The sequence below is a fragment of the Armigeres subalbatus genome, chromosome 3 (genome assembly GCF_024139115.2).
Source record: "Armigeres subalbatus isolate Guangzhou_Male chromosome 3, GZ_Asu_2, whole genome shotgun sequence".
Lineage (NCBI taxonomy): Eukaryota > Metazoa > Arthropoda > Insecta > Diptera > Culicidae > Armigeres > Armigeres subalbatus.
In genome coordinates this window covers 160,834,260-160,861,292 of record NC_085141.1, presented here as the reverse complement: position 1 = coordinate 160,861,292, position 27,033 = coordinate 160,834,260, and the positions used below count along the sequence as shown (strand labels likewise).

The window sequence follows — 27,033 nt, the reverse complement described above, 5'->3', positions numbered from 1 at the left end:
TGGTTTGCTGTTGTGTATAGAAAAGGTCTATGTTTAGGCGTTTACAACAACTTATTTATATGGAAGATTTAGAACACAGCCTAAATGTATGCATTTTGGTAAACAGCTAATTGGAATTTTCCTGTACTCTTTACACTTGTGAGCTTGTGTGATGACGAGTGTGTATGACGCACGCTCTGCCATACAAAGATAAAGTGTATTTCTGCACAATACACTCGGATAACAGATCGAGAAAGAGAAGTTTTTACACCTTTACTTGAATACTCCTCAGAGCGAACCAACCCTGACGAACAGCCTAGATAGCCGTGTGGTGTCGGCAGCTGGTTATCTGGCTAAGAATAACATTACGGATTGCCTGTTCCAGTGGTAAAAGTCCACCATACAGGTGACCCCTAATTTTCGGTGTGATGCGGCTTTATGCTTACCGTGCCTACGAATGAATGGTTAGGGGGGTCTAATAAGAACCTGACCGCAAAAAGAGCCTGTGAAGCACCAGGGCCACCTTCACAGTATTTTAGCCCTCGCTGCGCTAACCGGAGCTATGGCGTAGTTGACTTTTTACTTCTCCGAGATAATCAGCTACTCTTATTCAACCTCATCGTGAGGTTAAATAAGAGTAGGGTTATGAATATGTGTTTTAATTGGTTTTCAACAAATTGTCACCTATATGGATTCGCATTATGCGTTTTTTTACAATGTGCTTTGTGTATGTTACCTATATGGATTCGCATTATGCGTTTTTTCACAGTGTACTCTGTGTCTCGTCCTTGACGTTTGGCTTCGGCTACTCTTGTTCAATCTCAACGTGAGGTTAAATAAGAGTGGGGTTATGAATAAGTCTCGCTTAACTTTTCAAAAGGACCTAGGTAACATTTTTTTCATGAATTAGTTTGAATAGCACAATCAAAAGCTTTCATGTTTTTCTATTGATTGCACTATTCAAATTGATTCATGAGGGGAATGTTACTTGGGTCCTTTTGAAAAGTTAAGCAAGAAGTGTTTTACTTAGTTTTCAACATATTGTCACCTATATGGATTCGCATTATGCGTGTTTCACAGTGTACTCTGTGTCTCGTCTTATGACGTTCGGCTTTGGCTACTCTTGTTCATCCTCAACGTGAGTGTGGGGTTATGAATATGTGTTTTACTTAGTTTTTCAACAAACTTCCACCTATATGGATTCGCATTATGCATTTTTTTACAATGTACTTTGTGTTTGTCACCTATATGGATTTGCATTATGCGCTTTTCACAGTGTACTCTGTGTTTCGTCTTTGACGTTCGACTTCAGCTACTCTTGTTTAATCTCAACTTGAGGTTGAATAAGGGTGGGATTATGAATATGTTTTTACTTAGTTTTTCAACAAATTTTCACCTATATGGATTCGCATTATGCGTTTTTTACAATGTACTTTGTGTTTGTCACCTATATGGATTCGTATTATGCGTTTTTCAAAGTGTAATCTGTGTTTCGTCTTTGATGTTTGGCTTCAGCTACTCTTGTTTAATCTCAACTTGAGGTTGAATAAGGGTGGGGTTATGAAAATGTTTTTTTTACTTAGTTTTTTTCAACAAATTGTCACCTATATGGATTCGCATCATGCGTTTTTTTACAATGTACTTTGTGTATGTTACCTATATGGATTCGCATTATGCGTTTTTCACAGTGTACTCTGTGTCTCGTCCTTGACGTTCGGCTTCGGTTACTCTTGTTCAATCTCAACGTGAGGTTAAATAAGAGTGGAGTTATGAATATGTGTTTTACTTAGTTTTCAACAAATTGTCACCAGTCACCTATATGAATTCGAATTATGCGTTTTTTTTTTACAATGTACTTTGTGTATGTTACCTATATGGATTCGCATTATGCGTTTTTTCACAGTGTACTCTGTGTTTCGTTGACGTTCGGGTTCGGCTACTCTTGTTCAATCTTAACGTGAAGTTCAATAAGAATGGGGTTATGAATATGTGTGTTACTTAGTTTTCAACAAATTGCCACCTATATGGATTCGCATTATGCGATTTTTACAATGTACTTTGTGATTGTCACCTATATGGATTCGCATTATGCGTTTTTCACAGTGCACTCTGTGTTTCGTCTTTGACCTTCGTCCATTGTTACGTCCTCTGTGTTTTTTGTGACCTCTCTTTAGTCCCTAGCTGAATGCGTGTGAGTCTACATAATTGGCTTTCCTGTAAATGGTTCCATTCTCCTTTCCAACTTCACTTCCTCTTCCTTTCCCCTTTTCACTTCCTTTTCCGTCAGGTAAATGATGAGAAAGGCCAGTGAAGGCGATGGCACAAATCTCCCAAATTGAGGTGAACGTGCCCCTGGAGCCGACGTTCTGATACCTGATACCTGATACGCTCCGATCGAATAGAGTTCGCCGCCGTACCAAACTGACTATCTACAAAACGCTTATAAGACCGGTAGTTCTCTACGGACACGAGACCGGACCCTCAGCAGACTGCGTGGTTGGCGAAGTGCAGCCATGGACCGAGCTGAATGGAGAAGATTTTATGTGCAGCACAGGCCACTCCGGCCTTAGTCTGATAATAAATAAGTAAATAAATAAAGAGATAACAAAACGTAGTGGAATTAAATGAAAGTGCTAAATTCGTCTTAAACATTCCCGATTCCCGCCCCGGTAAGGAGGAAACTTTTCATGATCGTAAAAATCTCCACTGGTCCAGTGGGTGTTATGTGTCCGTTGTCTAATGCTAAGTGTTAGGTGTTCAGTCTGTACGACCTCTGGTCGAAGACGGTGTTCCTGTCTTTTCTCTATAACAGTTGAAGAAGCTGAAGACACTCCTCGAATTTGTAAAAGAATATTTTAGAAATCCTCAAAATTTTCCGAAAATTTAATGGCCACTCAAATGATTATTTTTGAGCAAAAAATCCGAAGGGGTAGACATAATTGTTTTCAAATATTTGTATTGGTCTTATTAGAATTTTGATGCGTCGACTAATCTGATTGCATCTCAAAATATTTCGAAAGCTCACAATGCAGGTCTAGCTTTACGGATCCGTGCCATTATGTCAATCTTAGTTTCGTCGATTGACACAGTAGGAGCATAAGTGAAGTGAAAGTATACGTTTTTGACATTCTCCAAAATGGTGGTCCGAAACCGACCAGCCCATGGTCCGAAACCGACCCCCCATGGTCCGGAACCGACCCCCTCCTATAAAGTCCAGAACTGACCTATATTTCGCAAGCAATGAATTATTGGCAGTGGCTGATTTTCTACCCGCCGCAGCCACATCCAGGCGCTATAGTATATGCACAAAATAGCCAGCAAGAGTTAATCGCCAGAAATTTGTATGGCGAAAAACATCTAACGCTGGTTTTCTCAAAATTAGGAACTTTTCATGAAAAACTATTTGGTACCGGTTATGAGGGATGGTATCCGCTACTACGCCTACCAAATATTTTTTCGATTAAATTGCTTAATTTTGAGAAATCGAACCTTAGATGCCTTTCGCCATACTGATTTCAGAAAGTTAACTCCTAGTGTGCCGCTGTAAGCACGCTCAAATCAGTCGATTCATTAATTTGAATAACGACAAACGAGAGTGCAAACATATTAGCCGACAGCGCCATCTACGAAAAAACGGGGAATCAATGGGAGTTGATGTAGGGTAAGACGGTATAATGTGTCCCCCTGGCCAATACGCCCATGCGAGATTTGTAGAAAAGACTTGATCCCCTTTTCTGATTTCCGATGTATAACAACCAAAAATAAAAAAAAAACATACGCGATTTCCACACAGACTCTCTAAGAAATATAGTATTTAACTTTACTGATGTGTGACAGTCCTTAAATTATTGTTGTTATTGATACACAATCGATTTTTTGGAGTGCTGTCAAAAATCGACTTTGAAAATATTCGGGGGAAATTGATCCCTCTCCAAGAACTTGCTTTGATAAAATTAGAAAGGTGCCCTCAGATTTTTAAAATATTTTCTCTTCAAAATACGCGGAATTATCGAATTGCTGTGCGTATACATGAACGATTTTTGTTATTGAATTCGACAGCACATGCAATTTTAAAATTTGGGAGACTCCCCTTTTTATAATATCTACGCAATAAATAATTTTTCCTTCCAACCCTTCATCAAATCCGTCAAATCTACAAAAAATTAGAAGCCTAAGAACAAATTTATATTTTTTGAATTTTTTCGCCAAATTTTTGTATGGGTGACTAACGGGAGATCAAGTGTCCCCATATTGAGGCAATAACTTCATAGACAAAGATCCTAAAACTTTGATGGAATGTTGACATTTTCATCAGTACAGATCATAAGGCATATTTATGGCTTTGTGCTATGAAAAAACGAAAGCATTTGGTCATTGTTATGAAAAGTTGTTCAAATTTCGCGTGGCCTATAAAAAAATCTTTAGGAAGGTCAAAACATACAAACCGCCATGCAGAATAAATAAGGTTGTCAATCCAAAAATTACTTCACCACATAAAAGTCATTTGTCTAGAGGATCTATACTAAAAATTAAGCTAGAACAAAACTACTTTGGTTCTCGATAAAACAGGGGGTGATCAAGTCTCCCCGGGGATCAAGTCTACCCACCTTCCCCTACCGGTTATGTAGGATGGTGTCTGCTACTACGCCTAACAAATATTTTTTCGATGAATGTGCTTAATTTTGAGAAATTAAACCATAGATGCCTTTCGCCATACTGATTTCAGAAAGTTAACTCCTAGTGTGCCGCTGTAAACACGCTCAAAGTGGGCGATTCATTAGGATAACTTGTCATTCAATTTCTCAATTACACGCTAAAAATATTTTACCGATATCTCCTGCAGCCAAAAAAGCAATTCAAACACAATATGGTGTAGTCAAAACACAATATTGCTCGGAAACTCCGAAAAACCCAACCTTGGAAGGTGACTGCCTACGTCTAAATAAGGGACCGACTGTTTACTTCGATGGCATTTACTTCCAGGCTGCAGCAGCCGTAAAAAGTGTAGACAACAACCTTCCCTGCACCATGTTTACGGTACTCGTCACTGAGTGGCGATACCGGCGTTTCTATCTGTTTTGTTAAACCCGCTACTCTATGTTTTGAGATTCTCACAATTTTCACCATGAGCTCATGGAAGAATGGTAGTTGGAAATCGATAAAATGTATGGAAAAATAACGTATTTCGCAAATTTATGGAAAATGGAAGTGTTTTAGAAGAAAGTAGTGATAAGGAATGAAGTATGAGGTGAAAAGCTTATCTCCTGCACTTAGTTTGCACTGATTAGTAGTTTTATAATGATGAAATTTCGATTTTACTACAACTGAAAAAACGCCATCTCTTGCATTAATCGTTTTGACTGGTACCTTATTAGTAGTGATGCGGCAGTATTCTACAGACAATACAGGCATATTCGCCGACAACGCCATCTGTGAGATAGACCGGGGGTCGGTTTGGGACGGTAGGTTGGTATGGGAACACTCTCCCCTACATGTTTTCTCAATACTGGCTTCAATATGTTAAATATGAACTTTAATTGTGTGTCATGTTGTAGACAATGTTTTGTTTTGTCAACCACATTAGTTTGACACATTAATACAGGGGAGGGGGTTTGCAAAATGACCACGATAAACCACATTGGGGTGGGAGAGGTTTAGCTCTTGGTGTAATCCGGAGTGAAAAATACACATCAATAAATTAATAAACACAAAGCACATCTGTGAAATCTTTTTCCGTCTAAAAAAAAAGAACGTCTATTCAGTCTATTATGAGCCCATTCATAATTTCCACAAAGAATTTTGGAATGTAACATACGATATAAAACATAAATTTCTTCCGCGCCACGCCACCACCGCCGATTCGCGAAGTCGAAGCAAAATTCTTCACACAAACAATGACAGTTCTTTATGGGTTTTTACAGTAGAGCAACAGAGAGGAGAAGATGGCGGCCATGTTTCACTCAAACTCTGACAGATAGCAATGGGGTTTCCCATAGGAGGGAAGAGCAGAATTTGCTTCGACTTCGCGAATGGTTTTTAGAATCACACCGCCGACATTTCTACATCAGCGCACTGCTGCTACAATTTCGTAAAAGTTCATGTTTATACAAAAATCGAAAAAAAAACTTCAAAAGATTTTCTTGTGGATAATTCAGAAAAAATCTGGTAACGAAATTTTCTTTGAAATTACTTCATTTGGGAAATATTTGGCTTCGCAGTCTTGGAGGGAATTTTGCGAAAAGCAATGGTGGAAATTAGCAAGTCTAGACACCGAATTTCGGATAGCAAGAAATCGTCCAAATTGTCCGATGAAGAATTCATTCGGACTAAATTTGAACCATTTGATTCACATGCCATTGTACAATTGATTGCATATTATTCGGCAACTCGGCCGTACGAAAACCATTTTTTTTGTTAAATATCTTGGCTGTGCATATGCACAGCATATGTTTCGAAATGGACAAATTGATATGAAATTTGCGAAAAAGAATCCACGTGTCTTGGAGGGACTCGAACCCTCAACCTCCTACTCTCTAGATAGACGTGATAACCTGTGTGCATATGCACAGCCAAGATATTTAACAAAAAAATGGTTTTCGTACGGCCGAATTGCCGAATAATAATATGCAATTAGTCATTAGTCATTAGTCGTCTGAGTACACGCGACCGCTTACGTAAGGCAATCAAACTCATCAAATGCTTTAGCCAAGCAAGCCTATGGCACAGCAGAGTGCGATTGATTCGCATTCTATACCAGCCGGCCAACCCGTTGCTGGGCGGCATGGAGTGCGATCCTCTCGTTTAATAAACAATGTGCACTCGCTTGATTGTGGATATACAACAGTAAAGCACATGTGGAGATTGGACAAATAAAGCATCCGAAAGATATTCAATTTGCAAAAAAGACAGCTAACCGCGGTGGAGGTTGGTACTCGGATTCTGATGGCTTTTCCGCAAACGTGACCTTTAAGTGGTCTTGTTGTGTAGGGGTTATCACGCCTATCTAGAGAGTAGGAGGTTGAGGGTTCGAGTTCCTCCAAGACACGTGGATTCTTTTTCGCAAATTTCATATCAATTTGTCCATTTCGAAACATATGCTGTGCATATGCACAGCCAAGATATTTAACATGACATTGTACGTTACACAGAAACATATTTGACGAAGAAACTTTAACAAATCGACCCCTTGAAAAAGGCCCTAAATGGACCGAAACGTCGGGAAAAGATTAAAAACACAGTTTTCAATTCCCTCCAAGACTGCGAAGCCAAATATTTCCCAAATAAGCTCAATACTACAGTCGAGCGAAAACGAAAAAAATTAAATAAAAAAGAAATTACTTCATACAATCTTGATAACGTGTTGAAACTCCAAATAATTTTAAAACAATTCTCGTAGAAGTTTAGAAGAATCTTTCGCCGAATCTCTGAAAAAATGCTTGAAAATTACTACGAATTGTTAATAAAAAACAAAACAGCGTAAATTTAGGAAAAAATCCTTTAAACTCCGAAGATATTCCCATGAGAATTCTGTCTTAACATTTAAAGCAATTCCGTAAAAATCTATATTCATAAAAATGAATTTCTGTCTGTCTGATCCTTATAGACTCGGAAACTACTGAACCGATCGGCGTGAAAATTTGTATGCAGGGATTTTTAAAGCTGGGGAAGAGACCCCTCCCCCATTTGGAAAGGGAGGTTTTCATACAAATGAAACAGAAATTTCTGCATAATTAGAAAACTTATCAGAGAATAAATCAATTTTAGGCGAAACGAAGTTCGTCGGGTCTGCTTCTGCTATAACTTCACTTTTTTTTTCTTCTAAATGTTCAGCCGACAATGTAGTACCCCGGCTGTTACACCCACCTGGTTTATACTGTCGTATGCCGCCTTGAAATCAAGAATGAATTATTGGCAGTGGCTGATTTTCTACCCGCCGCTGTCACATCCAGGCGCTATAGTATATGCGCAAAATAGCCAGCAAGAGTTACCCGCCAGAAATTTGTATGGCGACAGTCATCTAAAGCGGGTTTTCTCAAAATAAGAAGGTTTTCATGAAAACCTATTTGGTCCCGTTTATGTAGGAAGGGGCCCGCTACCATGCCTACCAAATATTTTTTTGATGAAAGTGCTTAATTTTGAGAAATCGAACCTTAGATGCCTTCGCCATACTGATTTCAGAAAGTTAACTCCTAGTGTGCCGCTGTAAGCACGCTCAAAGCAGGCGATTCATTAACAGATGGTGCGTTGGGACCTGGTATTCACGGCATTTTGGAAGGAATATTGTAGTACAGTAAAGGATTTGCAGTACAGTAAAGATCTGGTCCGTTGTCGAGTGACCGTCAACTAAGCCGTCTTGATAACTTCCCACGAACTCATTCCCTAACAGTGACAGACGACGGAAGATGATATGGCGGCATTAAGGATGGTGATTGATCGAAAATTTTCACACTTCAGCTTGTCGCCTTTCTTGTAGCTGGGGCTTATGACCCCTTCCTTCCACTCCTCCGGTAGCTGTTCAGTTTCCCAGCTCCGATACCACCATTACCAGCTGCTTTATTGGTCTTCAGCTGTTGGATGGCATACTTAACTTCCCTCAAGGTGGGGGCTGGTTGGCTTTAATCGTCCGCTGAACTGACGTAGTTATCTCTTCCGTTGCCTTACTTTCACTGCCTGTCAGGCATTGAAAGCGTGAGTGAAGCGGACGAGCATTGATCTAATTCAATCATAGCATCCTATCCCAGTGAGTGAACAGCCTTGCTCAGATGGATACCAAACAACGATTATGAACGATCGTTGCTGCGTAAACAACGAGCAACAGAGTTCGCCACCCCAACCTTGGTATGGTATCCAGGGTAGCTGCGACCAAGATGAATACACCACTAGGTGTTCCAATCTGACAAATTCACGATTCAGCCATCTTGGATTTTAGTATGGGAGAGCCAGCCGGTTTGTTTATGTTTTGCACCGAAAATGAATTTTTCACCCCGCCTTCTTCTCTTCCATAAATTGGTCAGATTGAAACACCTAGCTGTGTATTTATCTTGGCTACGACTGGAGCATTTGTGTTACGTTAGCTCTACTAGAATGAAACTAGAACACATCAGGTGTTCTGCTTTATTCACTCTGCTTTCAAGTTGCTGGGATGGAGGATAGAAAGTATCAAAGTCTTCCATGCAGTGTATCAGAGTTCCATTCTCATAGCGGACTTAATTTTACCACAGATAACAGATGTTGAGGCTGGCATCCCATACGTTTTTTAAACATCCGCAACCGTTAATTCAAATGTATTTTCAATTGGGACCGCGTTTGGCAATCGATTGGAGATGGCGCAAGGATCATTGTTATTGAAAACGCAGCCCGATTGCGGCTGTCAAATGCATTGGCTGCGTTCGACGGTTGTAATTCAGCTGCATCCTTAGGTACTGCCGCAATCAGTTGAGTAGATGGCAGTAGTGGGCCAACGTATATCAATTCAAAAGTTTACACAGGATTTTCAATAAAATTTGTTCTTGCTTCAATGTCTGTTATCTGTGATTTTACCAATGTCTGAAAAGATTTTTCTAACAGCGTGTGGTAACAACACTCATTGTTAGGTTACCAAGTGACTTGCCTCGCTCAGTTGTCTCCCATTGGTGAGCGATGAAGATCTTTAAACATTGAATCAACGAACGCCAAATTTCAACGATCTAGAAAGCATCAGTGATTAGGCCGCAGTAGAGCATCAAGTTGACATGAATTTAGCCGATTTTTACTCATGATCTGATTTTTTTCAATGCCTGCCCTGTACTCTCAGCGCCAGAGATGCATCCTGAACAGAACATGAGCCAAGAGCGCGCCTTGGTGTTCTTGGTGTTGGTGGTGTGCACTGCGTTGGTACGCAAGCAAAACGATCATGGCAACTATGATACCTTAGATTTGGAACTATGCAAAAACATACGAGCCTGCTTGATTTCCATCCGTTAGATGCCTACGTGTTCCGTTACTGGCCGAAAAATGTGTAGCATGTCGTCGTTTGAATTTGTTTTCCTACAAGTTGCTAAGTTAGGTCAGTGCTCTTGAGCAGTGTGCAGTGTTCAGAACGTTTTGAACACGAACACGCGTTCTCGTGTTCAGATGCATCTCTGCTCAGCGCCATTTTAATGTTCCTCGTAGTGCTGCTTCCACCTTTCGATCACCACACGTTCGTCCGTCAAGATGCTCCCATCCTTATCCCTGCACATTTCGGCTCACGGCACGGCAAGCCTTTGCGGGATGCGTTGAGCTTCTCATAGAACTTGCGTGTTTCTTGAGAACAGCACAGCTGTCCCATCTCCTCGCACTCCGCTTATTCCAGGCGTCGTTTCTTCTCATGTAAAAGGCGGGTCTGCTTCTGTCTATAATATAGCACGTTCTGCCGTGTCCCTTGCTGCAGCGCGACCGCCCGCGCTGCGTCTTTTTTCTTCATCTGTCTGCACTCTTCGTCGAACCAATCGTTCCGTCGATTTCGTCCCACATACCCGACATTGTTCGCCGCTGCGTCATTAATGGCTGCTTTAACTGTATTTCGCTGCCTCGAGATGCTGCGCGTATACAGTGGCGACATTAGGTTGCTTCAGTCGCTCTAGGACGTCGCGGCGGTCGTCGGTTTCGAACATTGTTGTTGACGGATAGTTTTGGGCGCAGTTTAACCATCACCAGATAGTGGTCAGAGTCGATGTTAGCGCCACGATATATCCTGACATCGATATTGTCGGGGAAGCGCCGTCCACCAATCAGAACGTCTGTCTGGTGACTCTGTCTGCATTGGTGATCTCCGTAGGCCGTTTTCGTTCGTCAGCCGGTGGACGCTGAGCTTTCCAATAGTCGGTCTAAACTCCTCCTCTTAACCAACCTAAGCGAACAAATCTTCTATGATGATTTTGACGTCATAGGTTGGACAGCTGTCGTACTCACGTTCCAGCTGCGCGTAGAATGCGTCCTTATCATCATCAGTGCTTCCGAAGTGTTTGGAAGTTGAAGAACCGGCCTTTGATTCTCTTATTGATCGGCCACCACCCACGGTCCTTGAGCACATCGGCGAGTATGCGCGTTCTTCCGATGAAGCTGACGTTCTCTCTTGTTGATTATTCGCGTTTTTTTAAGGCTGGCATGCAGGGCCTGACACCAAACCCCCTAAATTTCCGGGGGACCATTCCTCCTTATTCCCGGTGGACCATGGTGCACAGTTTCACTTAGAGTCCCTCGCAGACACTCGGACGATGATCAGCCGCCCCTTACATGGAGAACAGACGCTGTTGTGCGCCGCTCCTAACATGGAGAACAGACGCTCAGTAATATTTGCACCTCAGGAGAGGAGCAAACCCCTCTTCCCTGTCAGCATACGACCATAGTTTCCACCGGGGTTAGTTACCCGATCTTTCCTAAGGTTGCTCGTATCCTGGCCAGCGCAACGAGTGGGTGGGGAGCCTAAGAACCGCGAGGTGGAGTCTATTTTATTTCTTCAGATACGCGAAGTACCAATGGTACGCTTTACCCAGCATTTGTCGTCCTTCTATATTCTACAAAATACTTACTTACTTACTTATGGATCCTGTACACCTCCGGTGGTGCAAAGGGCCGACTTGAAAGATCTCCATCCTGAGCGATGCCCGGCTATCGCTTTAACCTGTTGCCAGGTTAGATTTCGGTCGACTTCTTTTATTTGTTTATTGAGGCTTGGCCGCCATGAGCCTCTGGGTCTGCCTCTGCTGCGATGTCCCGCTGGGTTCCAGTCTAGTGCTTGCTTACAGATTTCGTTTCCGCCCCTACGTATACGTAGGTAGAGTGTGGCCGACCCAGCCCCACTTCCGATCCCGAATTTCTGTTGCTATCGGCCTCTGGTGACAACGACGATGGAGCTCGTTGTTTGAGATCCAGTTGTGAGGCCGCCACGCCCGAATTATATACCGCAGGCATCTGTTAATGTACACCTGCAGCCGTTGAGTGTTCTCCACTGATACACACCATGTTTCGCTGGCGTATAACAGCACAGATTTCACGTTAGAGTTGAAAATTCGTATTTTGGTGCGTTCACTTATCTGCCTGTTTTTCCAGATATTTCTTAAACTCGCAAAGGCAGCCCTTGCTTTCTTGATCCGTGCACCTATGTCGATCTTGGTACCGCCGTCTGACGCCATTTGGCTACCAAGATATTGGAAGCTTTCAACATTCTCCACTGGTTGCCCGGCTACTGTGAAACTGGAAGGAGTCACCGTGTTTACATCCAACGATTTGGTTTTGTTGACGTTGATGACTAAACCTGCCGAGGAGGAGCGATCGGCAAGGTCGTTGAGCTTACTCTGCATATCAGAGCGCCGTTGCGCGAGTAGTGCAACGTCATCCGCCAATTCGAAGTCGTTTAGGTGCTCCATGGTTATAGGCTGCCATAACAGCCCGCGGTTTGGTTCACGGTCAATCGCATCTACCAGAATCTCATCGATTACGATGAGGAACAGTAACGGTGATAGAATACATCCTTGCCTCACACCAGCTACGACCCGGATAGGGTCGGACAGGACCCCATTGTGCAGCACTCTACACGAAAAGGCCTCGTACTGTGCCTCGATGAGGCCGATGATTTTCTCAGGAACCCCCTTGCGTCTCAGGGCGCCCCACATATTCTCGTGATTGAGACGGTCGAAAGCTTTTTCGTAGTCAATGAATACCAAGTAATTCTACAAAATAGCTAGAAAGAATATTTTTTATAAACCTAACTATCATCGTTCCCTCTATAGTAATAGTGGAACATGATTTCCCCTTCTCTCATTCATTACAATATTTTTTGTTAAACGGAATTTGGAACAAAATCACGAATTTAGTTGATATCTGCACTCAATATTTGTCACAAATTTGACCTTCATCAAATCTATAAAAAATAACTGTTTTGTAGAGTTTTTCATGTTAGGATGATATTAGTTTCATATGTTTTCCCCAATACTGTAGCTTTTACTCGTACTTAGTGTACTAGAAAGGCAAAAATCGAACCCAGTTGCTTATACGACATGATCTCACCCCGCATCAGGCCCCACAAGGTAACCTGTATTCACATCTAGCGAGTTTATTTCACATTCGCAACATTTTGTCAATTACTTTGTCTGCCAGATAAAGATATCTCCCATTGATAAGAAATTTTACCGCGATGAGAACTTTTCACACTCTTGCTAGATTTCTAGTTTCGTTTCGCTTTTTTGTACTGATAGATCAAATAAAACGCTGGTGATACCAAAAATGGATGCAGATTGGACCAATAACGATCCTTATAGAGCAATACCACTAACGGAGGTTGGTCATCCAGAACAGGTAAATATTGGTCAGTGTCCATCAATTACACAATGTTTACAAGTGACATGTTATCACCATGACAGAGCAAGGAATCAGAACCAGCAAAGCAGCCAACCAAAGTGAAATATGATACCAACAATATGTTTGCTCAGAGCATCTTTGATCTGACGCTTATCACAATTAACATATGCCAAATATGTTATATTCTAAAGGTCGGGCCAGAGCTAGGAATTTTGTATTATATAATGTTGGGATTACTCGGTGTCTCGCTGACACTGTTGGTAAGTATATATTTTGTCTTAGGCACGCATGTATTTTATCAATCTTTACGTTGTCAATTATTCTTCCAGTCTATACACGGTTTCATGGGTCTTTTCGGACGGCTACGCTGCAGTAAACCCCTTTCTAATAGTTGCTTCAATTGTTTATACAACACATCACTCTTTATGGTAGTTCTAGTGTACTTGGTAAACCTTGTATTCAATGTTTTAAGCTTGAAAGAGACAGAGGACACATGCCAAATTGTTATCAACAATTTGAGAAACAGAACTGCTGCATGAAGAGCGACAGGGAGGTTCGGAGCAAAATAATAAAATATTTATAATTTCAAATGACTCATTTCAATACTTTAATTACAACGAGATGCATACATACATAACATGGTAAACCTTTGTACTTAAAACTAGCTGGACCGGTGAGCAATTACTTCTACGATGTTATTCACTTGTTTCTTTGGTCGATCTACCGGTTTGAGTAAGCTCGAATCTAATACAGTATTATGCTCCCGGGTGAGATGCTCTTGTAGTTTTAGCTTCCGTGTAAATGTGTTTATGCAAAACGGACATTTGTACATTTTTGAATACTCCCGATAAATACCTTGGTGGGCCTTCAGATGCGTCATCATGTTGTACCTTGAAAATAAATCAGTTCATTACCTCAAAAAATATCAGCCATCTTAAGTCATATTGCGAACATCAAACAAAGCTAACAAAATTTTGCTTATTTCACAAGTAGACATAGGTACGAAAATTAAATTCTGTCAAAATCGACGTGCGCTTTAAATAGAAACATTTTAATTTAATTCGTGAAGTGTATATCGTTGCACAATTTTCAAATAATTCGTAGAATAAAAAACATACCTCTGAGCGAATTTCTGTCCACATGTTGGACATTCGAAAGGCTTTTCTCCGGAATGTACCTGTACAAAATAGAATAGATATATCATGTTTTTGTGCTGAGAATTGAACAACTACTTTAAAACTGCAATATAATTGATATATACGACTTAAAAATCTGGATTCACTAGAGTCATTCCTGGATGGATCAGAACTTGACCACTTACCAATATTAATTTTACATATTATTATATGTACTAAACTGCCCATAAATCCAAAACAGTCCCATGTTTGCTTGATTTCTCATTTGGCATAGGACAGTTATGCATTTCTGGACAGTAAAGTGTAGCATATCAACTAAATTGTACGTAAATATCACTTCAAAAACGAATTCTAATAGGAGGAAAAAAAGGCCGTCGAATAGCGCCTTATGGGCTCGATGCCCGCATGTAGCGTCTTGTCAATGCTAAAAAGCGCCCACCAACGCGCTGATGTAAATGTGCTTCTAATTCGTCGATAAACTGAAAGCCGCTGGTATGAACAATGGATGGTTCTCTCAAAAGTTGATTTGTCAGTTAGGTAAATAGAGGTAATAAACTATAGAGGACGCTTGGCGCTGTCGTCTCTGGCGAAACATCTTTTGCTGGCGAGGATAGGGCACTAAATGTCAACAAAGGAAAAATCAGTACGTTTTGACAGATAGGTACCCAACATGTTTGGGGACGATAACAAAGGGAACCGCAGCGACAATCGTCCTCTATAGTTTATTACCTCTATTGTTAGGTACGACAACGAACTCTATTCGATCAAAGCGTTCCTACAAAGCAAGAGTCCTACGTACGTCCGATTTTCCGACACGACGCGTCTTTAGTGTTACCAGACGTACTCTTTTAAGAGTACATGTACTCTTTTTCAGGCAGAAAAATTATGTTCTCTCCTTTTTCGGAGGAAAAGATAATATGTACTCTTTTTAAATATTGTTAGTACCAATTTGATTTTCAAACTTAACATTGCAAAGTGAATTCATTTTCCTTAGTTTGGACAAATAAAGTACGACAAGATTGTGTTTGTCACGATTTGGTCGCCAGTTTTTTTTTTTTCGAGGAATATAAATATCAAAAATTTGGAAAGCCAACACGATCACATCAAACATGACCTGGGATTGAATCCAAAAGACAATGCAAAAGTCTCTCACTTATCATCTCATACGATATATAGCATACCGCGAGAGACTTTTTTCGCACGCTGTCATATATGTCATATATTATAATAAAGAACTGAGGCTTCACGTCATGATAAGTTTCTTTTAAAAGGCTCCACACGCGGGGAGCACTGGCTCTAATGATGCATTTCAACTTGTTCTACACAGCTGTGCGGTCTCCAACACAAAATGAACGAGAACAAAGCGAGAATCATCACTGCCTATCCGATTCTGTTTTTTTTTTCGCACGATTCGATTTCTGCAAACCCTGAACATGACACAAACCACCAAACCTAACAAACTCCAAGTTGAACCGAGAACATTATCTAACTATGCATTGAAAATGGGAACATTATTTATACGTTCGTTCTCATACTACAGAATGCGTTCATTCAAGCTTTAAAACCTAATGCTCAGATATCAGACAGTTTCAAACACCCTTTTTCCTATACAGAGTTGATCTTTTCAATTTACCCAAAGAGATATAAATATTAGATAGTTTCATAGGGTTTTATTCTATGAATAGTTCTTCTACTTCTTCTCTTATATCTAGGAGATTTTTTTTCAAATACCCTGTGTTTGTTGTTCAATTTTTTATTACAAAAAATGTGTTGAAAATAATTACGCGCGGCTACAAAGCAAGACCATGCTGAGGGTGGCTGGTTCGATTCCCGGTGCCGGTCTAGGCAGTTTTCGGATTGGAAATTGTCTCGACTTGCCTGGGCATAAAAGTATCATCGTGTTAGCCTCATGATGTACGAATGCAAAAATGGTAACCTGACTTAGAAACCTCGCAGTTAATAACTGTGGAAGTGCTTAATGAACACTAAGCTGCGAGGCGGCTTTGTCCCAGTGTGGAGATGTAATGCCAATAAGAAGAAGAAGAAGAAGAAGAAGAAGAGTCGGCCTATGGTCGAAAATCTCGTTATTAAAGATAATAATAATAAAAAAATATTCCGTTTTGACTCAAATCCTGAACGTGACTCATATTCCGAACACTGGAATTTTAGCGTCCTAGAATTCAAAATTCCATCGGTTTTCCGTACGGAGGACCAAGATTACAATCAAATTCAACATCCATCCCATGGAAAGAATCACGCGAGAAATGATGAAATGGTCATTCAAATCCAGGTGTTTGAAATAGGAATCATATTTGGAATTCGAGTCAAAACAGTACAATATCGAAATTGAATTGTAAATTTAAAAAAATGACACCCAGTATAGTTAAGAAAGACGTAAGTCCTACGTCAATATTATGTATTGTACTCTTTTGTACTCTATTTTCACTATTTGTAAATGTACTCTTTTAGGTCACACAGAATCTTTTTTTTTTTTTTGTGTCTTTATTAAGGAGACTTTCAGCCCGAGGCTGGCTCGTCTCCGGACACAGAATCTGGTAACACTACGCGTCTTTGATTTACTCTGCTGTTATAGTTTGCGGAGGTTACCTCACCAGTGAGCCCAAGACACGAGCTCTTCAACCACCTCGTCTTCATCACCACCGATACAAACTCGTTGTAGGTGGCTAAAGTTGACATTGTTTCTTATTTTTGTGATTTTTTTTCAGCAGTAAGCACGGATTTTAACAAAAAGAAGCGACGAAATTGGTGCCGTATTTCTTTGTTTCGCGATGAGATGAATATATGTTCAGTGAGATGAAAAACGGAACAGTTCCCCTATATAATTTTCATGCTTATTTTTTTTTTGACAAAATTAATCTCGCATATAAGTGTGGTCCACCCTAGTCTACAGGTACGATTTTACCACGCGCAGCCAGCGTGTTCATACTTCTGCGCCGCACATCATTTTCCAGTTTCCATCCGAGTATTGTTCGCAGGACTTTTCGATCCAGAAAACCTGAAAACTTTCCGAACTCACCTTTTTAGCATACTACCTGGAGAAATTCCTGAATTCCTGATACAATCAGGGAAATTTCAAACACAAAAAATCAAACATATCGCATATGACCACTGAAAAAGTTTCCGAAAAAATCCTGGCGAATTTACGAAGTCATCCCTTAGTTTGAACATTAATTCATATGCTTTTCTCGATGGTTAGTCCGGTGATCAATACATCATGAGTGAAACTCTCTCAAAAGATGAAAATCATCCAGAACTTTTAATAAATGTACCAAACAATAAGTATTTACAACTGAACAATAAGTACAACTTGAGCACTTATGTATCGTTGTTCCGATCTATGGACAAAAAAACGTTTTGCCATCTTCAAAAGAATTTCTGGGTCTGTCTCATTTGGAGAATTAAACTTAAAAGTGACAGTTCGAAGATTAAAAAATCACCCCATTATGAGAATGGCTGATGCTACCCAGCAATTCCAATAGGACAACGATGGAAAATGATTCGATATCTGTCAAAAGTAATCCTGCTCTGTGAGCAGGGTTATTTGATAATTATTGAAATGTCACTTTTTAGTTTAATTTCAGTTTAATTATCCAATTGAGACAGACCCTAAGAATTTATGCATGAAATCAATTAGGGATTGCTTTGGAAATCCTTTTAAGAATACCCTCGGAAATTAGTCATGAATGTATTGAAAAATGTAAAATCAGTAGTGATTCAGTTTCATTGCAAATAATAAAAAATAATAAAAATTAATATAATATAAAATATAAGAATAAAACGAAATCATTATGTTGCTGCAAAGGAAGGCGCCGTAGTTGCAAAGTGAAAACAATTGAAAAATATTTGAATCTCGCGATTAATTCGTGGATCAAATCTGGGAAAATTCGTTTCAGATTTATATTGAAACTAGTCGTCCCGGCACTCCGGCAGACGTTGTCCTGCATATAGTAGGCAAAAGTTCGCGTCGTGAACTGTTCATGCGAAAATTTCATACTCAACCTTGTTTGTGTGTAAATTAGGAAAAACCAGGGAAAAAATATATAAACCCGTCGGAAACTATAACGAACATGTCTGCTGAATAAATGAAGCAAATCCACCCAGTTGTTTTCGAATTAGGTATGCGAATACGAACACAGGACCATTCCATTTTTATTACATAGAAAGATAGAAGAAGCAGAAGATAACAGCCTTGAACAATTTGAATCACTGCTGATTTTGCTCTAAGGATTTTTCAAAACAATTCCTAGAAGAACTTTCGAAAGAATTTCTGAACCAAATTTCGATGGAATCACTACAGGAGTGTCCATAGGAAATATTAGCATAATTTTCTAAAATATTGCCTGAGGAATTCCTAAGATCAGTCCTCAGGCAGTCAGTCAGGAAGAATTCCTGGACGAATTTTGAAAGGAATTTCAGAAGAAATCCCGGAATGGATTTAGGTATTCCTGAAGGAGAACCTAAAAACATTTTCGAAAACAAATCTAAAGGAAATTATGAAGGATTATTGCTAATGGAATTTTTAAAAGAATTCCCGACGAAGTTTCCAAATGGATTTTTCAAAGAAATTCCTGGAGGAATATTTAACGGATTTTCTAAAGGAATTCTCGAACGAATTCCTAACATTTTTAAGGGATTCCTCAAAGAGATTCCAAAATGAAAAATCCGAATAAATTTCTGAATAGATTCCCGAAGGCAGAAGTTCTGAAGGAATTCCCGAAAAATTTCCTAAACAAATTTTCGGAAAAATTTCTAAAGAAGTTAAGAAGAAAGTTTCTCTATAAAATAACCATAAAATAAAAAAAAAATCCTGAAGAAATTTTCGAAAGAATTATTAAATAAATGTCCGAAGAAATTCCTAAAGGAATTCTCGGAGAAATGTTAAAAGAATATCTAGAGAAATCTCTTAAGTATTTTACGAAGGTATTTTTGAGCGATTTTCTTGAGAAATTGTCGATGGAGTTCCTATGAAGAAATTCCTGAATGAAATCCTGGAGGAAGTCCCAAAGGAATTCCCCAGGCAAATTACGAAGAAATCCTTTGAATTACCTCTTTGGAGGAATTTCTTAATTCAAGAGAATTTTCCGAAGAAATTTCTGGAGGAATTTCCGATGGAAATCCTGAAGGATTTTTTATTGAATGGCTGAAGCAATTGTACTTGCGACCGGAAAACCAGGAACGTTCATAAAAACTGTCATTTCGGAAAGTTCGTCCTATAGCAGCGCAATTTTTTTCTTAAACCATTTCTGACCGCAGGTGGCCACCAGACGGACTTCCAGAAAACCTGGAACGTCCGTAAAAAACGGTAATTTTGGAAAGCTCTTCTCATAGCAGCGCAATTCTTTCTAAACCATTTCTGACGATGATCTTGGAGTTAATTCCTAGTGCTTACCAACTTATGATCACAGGTGGCCACCAGACGGCCTTCCGAGTAATCCGGAAAGTCCGTAAAAATAGTCATTTTGTTAATTTCGACCTAGAGCCATCACTGCAATTTCTTATTTTCAATGAGAGATATCACGCGATGTTTACATATCGACCCCCCGACATAGTTGGAAGAGTACCACGATGACAGTCAATATGGCACCGGACCTTCCATGGGTCAACCCCACACCTCCCGCAAGCCTCTCCCACCAACATCCGAATGCATCGAACAGCATCGAACAAAAGTTTAATATTCAGATTACTAACCTGTTCACAGTATATTTATGTACTTCCCGTGATAATTAACATGTTTCTTCAAAAAGTCCTATGCATTTCGGCTCGAAATATAGCCTAAACCAGCAGTTTAGTGCCAATTTAACTGCCGTCCGCAGTTTTTTTGGTTTATCACTTCTTCTCAAAGGGCATTGGAAAAATATTTTTTTTACACACTTCTCCGCACATGAGCAGCCCGAAATGTTGGTTTGTCACATGGTCTTCGATCCTACTGGTATGATGGTTCACTCGACCCATGACAGGTATTCTCGGTACCAAACTACACGCGGGTACGGTTGCCGGCTATGTGCAATTACGTCCGTACGACGAGAGTATCATTCGTTCACTCTCGAATATTTGTCCGATCAGCAGCCAGGTTCTTCTTTATTTGGCTTTCATCGCTTGTTGGTATCCGCCTAGCCATTGCGGATAACTTCAGGCTTGCTTTCGGATTGGTAGCTACCATCAGACAAACCCTGCTGTTGGTGCTATCGTTCGTTCATTTAAATTCAACGTTACCCGTGATTCGAATAAAACATCCTTTTTCCCGAACCATAAATCTGGTACAATGTTACCATTTTGTTCGGTGTTCATCGGAATAACTTTCTTTACTTAAAACAATGGATATCAAATCCATATGTAAACATAAAATACGCTTCGATTGGGTTTTGACACTTTTTGGAGCGAAATCATTTTTTGGCGAATAAGCGAAAGCGATGCGATTCTGCGTGATAAACTCATGCGCGCATGAGACTTCGGTGAGTGAGATTTGAGCATGATTCTACCAACACTGCTAGTGATACATCTTGGATACCAACGAGTCAGCCTTTTAGCCGCATTCATGCCGATTTTTTTCTTCATTTCGAACACTGAATTTTTTTATTGGTCGTTGAGAGCTTCAGTAAATAGGGTGGGTGTACCAATTGTCGCCATACATAAGAACAACTATTTTTTTAAAATAAGTTAAATGCATGTGGGTGGACTTTATATATCAAGCGGAAGATTTTACTTCCTGCTCCTTAGCACAGCTGTGAAAACCACAATAAAATTTGTTATTATCCTCAAAATTGATTAATCCATAATAGGAACGCATGCACCAGTTATGGCACTATTCTTAATTTTGGTTCCTTATTTGGCAAATCCCATTGCTTTCTTATGGGACTGGCCAAATAGGGACCACTAGTGCCACAACTGGTGCAAAGGACGTCAAAAATTAAGCAAAATCATTTTTTACAATTCGGGACCGCTTTGCGATTTGGGCGTAACTTATTTTGTAAACAAACATTGTTTCATGGATTCAGCAGAATGCAAGCGATTTTCCCCAAAACTAGTTCCCCTATCTGATAGAGGAAAGCCTACTCTGTCGAATACATACCGTGGCTTTCTCGGGAAATGCCTCCTGGAGCAGGAATTCGCCTTCCAATGTTTGTTTACAAAAACAGTTACGCCCAAATCGCAAAGCGGTCCCGAATTATGCTTTGCTTGTTTGGGAGAAAATCAAAGTTGTTATCGTATCATATGAATATGCTTTATGGATTTGAACTTGGTTTGCGGTGATTTGATTGGCCATTTGGCATATAAAGCACTAGTGCGACAACTGGTGCTATACACCTAGCCTAGTTAGAAATTGATTTGATGAAAACAGGAACTGAGGCCTCTAAAGTCATTCGTAAGTTTGTAGCATTTTTCCAGATTCGGACTATCATACGTGCTAGTCACGGACGGGGTTCCTCCGTTTAACTCTCATTAATTAATATCATTCATCGAGAGACAAGGCATAAATGTTTTGAAAGTCCGCCCTACAACCCGAGTAGCAATGGGCAGGCGGAGAGAATAGTGAGAACAGCCAATGTTGTTTTTAATATTTTTTTATTAGATCCGTTGACTAAGAGCTTCGAAATAGAGGGACGTATTTTATATTTTCTATCAAATTATCGTAACACTAAGTTTAGTGTAGATTGGATGTTTCCATCAGAAAAGATTTTCTGTTTTAAACCTAAAACGTTGACAAATCTTGTACATCCGAAGAAGGGTTACAAAAATCAGCTTATTATCTCTCCGGCTCAAGACTTTAGCAACAGCGATCATATCAACTGTAGTGCGTCCTCCCAACACCCATTTCTCAAGTTGAACCCGGGGGATACAATATTGTATACAAACTACGACACAACTGCGCTTGAGAAATGGATCATAGCGCAGTATGTAGCCAGAATGTAAACTAATATATTTGTCATAAGACGAGTTTGTGCAATTCCATTTAATTCCAGTATGTACTTTATTGTACCTTTGACAGATACGTATTTCGACCTCAACAGTAAGGTTGTCTTTAGTATCTCGTACTTGACTCGACTAGACACGAGACACACGAAATTAAAATAACCGATGTTTTCACCTAATGTGCTGAACCCCTTTTCGATACAATAATTCGAACATGCTATATATGTATGTGCAGTATACTTTCTATAATGCTATTATATAGCAATAGCATTGTTCCGTGCTCCGTGGTTCTGAATTATGAACCCCTGTTTTATTTCTGTGCCGCAGACTTCGGGTTTTCATAAGTTTTGTTGTTTATCTCACATAGCAGAGTAAGTGAAAACATGAGACAGAACGGGCACGATTTAATTCTAATGTGGAAAACACCGTAGTTGTAAGTTACTTATGTTATTTGTATCGACTGTATTTTAGTTTAATAAAGTTTATTTAGCTTTATAGCATGCGGTAAGCAAACCATCAAATGTTTTATTTGCAATTTGCCCTGCTGAAAGAGCGGTGCCCTTGTCCTGTTTTCAACAAGCATACTGATGAGTATTAAAGCTAGATTGGATTTCCTTCGTCTCCAACCATCTAACAGTGCACACGTGATTTTTACTAGCTCTTAGCCAGTCTCTATTAATGTATCAGTTTGCAGTCGAAAAGGATTTAAGACCCAATTGAGAAGAATTCAACAATAAACAGATAGCGAGTTCCTAATTTCATGGATACTTACCCTCATATGTCGCTTAAGATGGGAGCTAGAACGCAACTGATATCCGCAAATTTCGCACTTTTTTTCTCGTATGTCCCCATGGGAAAGCTTGTGCATGTGGAATGATGAATAATGGATGAACTGCTTCCCGCAGGTATCGCACTGATGAGGCCGCTCCCCTAAAAAAACAAACAAATAAAAGCATGATAGCATAGAGCTACTGCAGATTAGAATCACCAAGCCATACCTGTATGAATGGGCACATGCCGTGCCAGTGCGCCCTTCTGACGAAATTTCTTCCCGCAAAACGTACAATCAAAGTTGGACGACTTACTATGTTCCGCCTTGTGCACCACAAGGGCAGATCGTGTTGTTACCTTCAAGCCACAAATATTGCATCTATATGAGGTGTCGTTATCGATTTCGGGATGGATCTTTTTCACGTGGTTCTAAATGAAATTAAAGTTTTGGTGATTAGGTATCTAATTGCAATAACTAAGGATGTCGTCTTATAAAAAACTGAATGCAATGAGACAGGAATGTATGTATTCACTTGTCAAAAGACGAGTTAGTGCTATCCCATTTTCCACTAATTCCACCACTTGATTGTAACTTTACATATACGTATTTCGACCTCAACAGTAAGTCAGTGTCTGGTAGTCGTACTTGACTCGACTTCTCAAAATTTGCCTGTCTAGGAGCTAGGAGACACTTTCAGAGGGCAAGAGAAGCGTAAAATAGTTTTCCGTGAAGTTGGAGCGGCTACGAGAGATTAAAGTCAGCAAGTTTAACTGCTTTAATGAGTTGTGCCGAGAAGCTAACGCTTATGTTTGGGACAAAGCTTATCAGGTCGTAAAAATGTTTCCGGATAAGCTGAAGATCATCGTAGACGGTATTTTACCGCAGGACGGTCTTCATTGCAGGTATGCTAGTCTCCAATGACGAGCTATCATCAGTGGCGAAAGGTTTGAAGATGAAGAAAGCTTCTCGTAAATAAAGATTTAAAAAAAAAGCTGCGGGTCGGGATAGAATTTTAAACGTAGTTCTAAAACTGTAATACTGGCGTTTCCAGATTTGCTCAGGATGGTGCTGAACCTTGCAGATGGCTACTTTCCGAAGGAAAGGTCCAGAAACTGATACTGCTGCCGCACCCAGGGAAATCGTCGGGGAATCCAACACCATAGAAGAGAGGCCCATATGTCTGCTGGTTACAGTGGAAAAATTTCTGGAAAGGTTTATCTTTAATCGGATGACGCAGTTCACGGCGTGATCGGATTATCTAGGAAGCAGTTCGCATTCCGAAAAACGCAGATCTAAGGACAGTCGCTTGGCGACTTGCAGCCATGGACCGAGCTAAATGGAGAAGTCTTTTATGCACTACGCAGGCAACTCCGTCCTTAGTTTGAGAAAATAAAAATAAATCAATGCGGAACTTTCCTTCGCCGGAACTGGTGGACCAAACCCGCGACGGGGTAAGTCAGAAAGTTTGTGGCACGACCGCCGAGAAAGCTAGGGTTCGGAATTTTAGATGAAGTGCATGAGAAGAAGACAGACACATAGACATTTGCTCTGTTTGTCCACCTAGTCAATTGGTATATATTGGTGTGGGTCTCCGAGCTTCCTATAAAAAGTTCGGTTTTGTAGTGAAATTATAGCCTTTCGGTACAACTTTGTTAGACGATGAAGACAAAAAACCCCGACTTAATTCACCGAGTAGTAATATAAGGCATTTTATGAGACAGATCGAAACAGCTGTTTTCCTTGTGTTTATCTACTTTGACAATTAGTGGGAGCCCGTTTGTTTTGTAATTTCGCGCTGAACATTCCGATGGGTCCCATCATCAATTTTGCCTGTTTTACTTTTCGTCTACCCGGGTTTTAGAACAAAGTTTTTCATGTGATTCTCAAAACGTGTTGATAGATTATTCATACTATTGCATTCTAAGCATGAAATGCTGAAGAAAACACGAATAAAAAGTAAAACGTTACAAACATTATTTTGTGTTCGGACCTAACGGAATGTTCACGCAGTATCATACCAAAACAAAACATTAGAAATAAATAATCGGGCCACCGCGAAACGTCTCATAAAATGCCTTATTGCTTTTCTTGCATTTAGCAAAGACACCAACCTTACATGATTCGATGCATCATTTTCATTTTTTTAAACGCAACGCTCGATCGTCATTAGATTAAATAGGGGAAAATATGGCTTTGGCAAGTTTTATTATTCTTTTTGGGGGGGGGGGTTGGGCGGGGGTGTTTGGTGACAAAATTTTATGAAATTTGGCCACAATATTCTTTGATATGCAAAGAATGTTTAGACCAAATTTGAGCATAATCAGTCATAAAAAAAACCCTGACAATAATAGAACAAAACCTGCCAAAGCCGTCATTCCCGCTAGTGATCAACTAGAACTTGCTCCTTAGATAGACATCTGATTCCATTGTGATTCCTGTATCATGATACCACTTTTTCTCCATGCGTCTAGACAATTGGCACTGTACGTATCACACTGGAATCAGACTACGTGTCCTTAGTATAAAACTCGAATCAAACGGTTTCCTTGGTCCCCCCAAAAGTCTACTAAAAACTAAATATCAACGTAAAACGTTGCCCTGAAAATTTAATACAAACGTTTACTAGATGCTGAGCCTATTTGCTCAAAAGTATAAAAATATAATATATATATAAAATTACCTTAAGTTTGAGCATGGAACTGAATTCTAACGCACATTCTTGACAACTCGGCTTTTCTTCAACGTTCTGTACTCCTTCTTCCTCCGGTTCATCTGCTTCGGACAAAAAATCGAATTGCTCGAAATGAATTTCCTCATCCGCATCTAATCGTTGATCCAATGGCTCTGCTTTTTCTTGCGCATGACTATCTACGTCACTATTGGCCTTCTCCTTATCCTCTTCCTCCAAACGTTCTTCATTGATATACTCCAGTTCGTTGTCTGAAAATTCATCCCCTTCGATATCCAAAACTTCAACGCAAAACACGTTATTTTCCTCCACCGATTGTCTAACCGTCGTTTCTTCCACTGATCGGTGCGTATGCTGTTGCATTTCGTACAGCGATGAAAATCCGACACCACAGGTATTGCACTTCATCGACACCAAGGAACTGTCCGAAATATCTACAATGGGAGGTTTCGCGTCTCCTGGCGGAGGTGGCGCTTCTTCCTCACCTATCTGATCCAGTACCACCAACTCATCCAAGTAGGAACCATCAGTCTCCACCTTGAAATACATCTGATCCTCCAGCTGTATTTTATTGCCCACAACTTTGATGTTCTTTCGTAGCAGATCGGCAAACTCTTTTTGAATAATAATCGCCTTCGTGTGGGCCGCATCGTAATCATTCAATTTGACCATGCACTCCTGGCAGATGGCCGATGCTATTAGACTGGCCGCGTTATCGGACAAATCGCCCTCGAGAAAGCGCTCCACCAGCTTGTAGATTAACGTACCGGAATATTTTGTTGTTAGCTGCATCAAGTTGCGAAACAGCTGGGATGTTTCTTCAGCACAGATGAAACACTTTTCCATTGTAATAAATGCGAAATATTTTTACTTTTTAGTTAGGTAGGAAGCCGAAACAGCTTTTTTCAACCTCTACAACTCTAGCACACAACAAAATATGATTATTTATGAACACTGTTTTGTTTAATGAGTTCCAGTTTGTTTACATTTGTTACACGGTAAGAAACACGAAAACTAGCTAGCCGTGAGATTTATGAGAGGAAATCGAAAAAAAATCATTTTTGATATTTATTGTTCAATTTAATTAAGTTTTGTAATTGTTTTACAAATAAAGAGATGTTGGAAATATTCCAATAATTTATTCAACATCTATAGGGCACTGCATGGAAAAATCTCTTTCTCTTTCGTTCTTCATAAATTTTGAC

General features: G+C 40.0%; 3 protein-coding genes across 3 annotated transcripts in view; 1 reads left to right on the top strand and 2 right to left on the bottom strand.

Annotated features, from left to right (window-relative positions):
* Positions 1 to 27,033, bottom strand: part of LOC134219916 (box A-binding factor-like) — a 153,639-nt gene that overhangs the window by 114,272 nt on the left and 12,334 nt on the right. The gene's annotated exons all lie outside the window — the stretch shown is intronic.
* Positions 13,123 to 13,938, top strand: LOC134219921 (uncharacterized). The gene is made up of 3 exons (XM_062698828.1): positions 13,123 to 13,296; positions 13,362 to 13,559; positions 13,629 to 13,938. The coding sequence occupies exons 1-3, from the start codon at positions 13,225 to 13,227 to the stop codon at positions 13,836 to 13,838; spliced, it is 480 nt and encodes a 159-aa protein (XP_062554812.1). The 5' UTR covers positions 13,123 to 13,224; the 3' UTR covers positions 13,839 to 13,938.
* On the bottom strand, positions 13,883 to 26,766 carry LOC134219919 (zinc finger protein OZF-like). Its single transcript, XM_062698826.1, has 5 exons — positions 25,820 to 26,766; positions 23,366 to 23,567; positions 23,140 to 23,297; positions 14,418 to 14,476; positions 13,883 to 14,189 (listed from the first exon to the last, which is right to left on the bottom strand). Exons 1-5 carry the CDS (start codon positions 26,672 to 26,674, stop codon positions 13,961 to 13,963), a joined length of 1,503 nt encoding a protein of 500 aa, XP_062554810.1. The 5' UTR covers positions 26,675 to 26,766; the 3' UTR covers positions 13,883 to 13,960.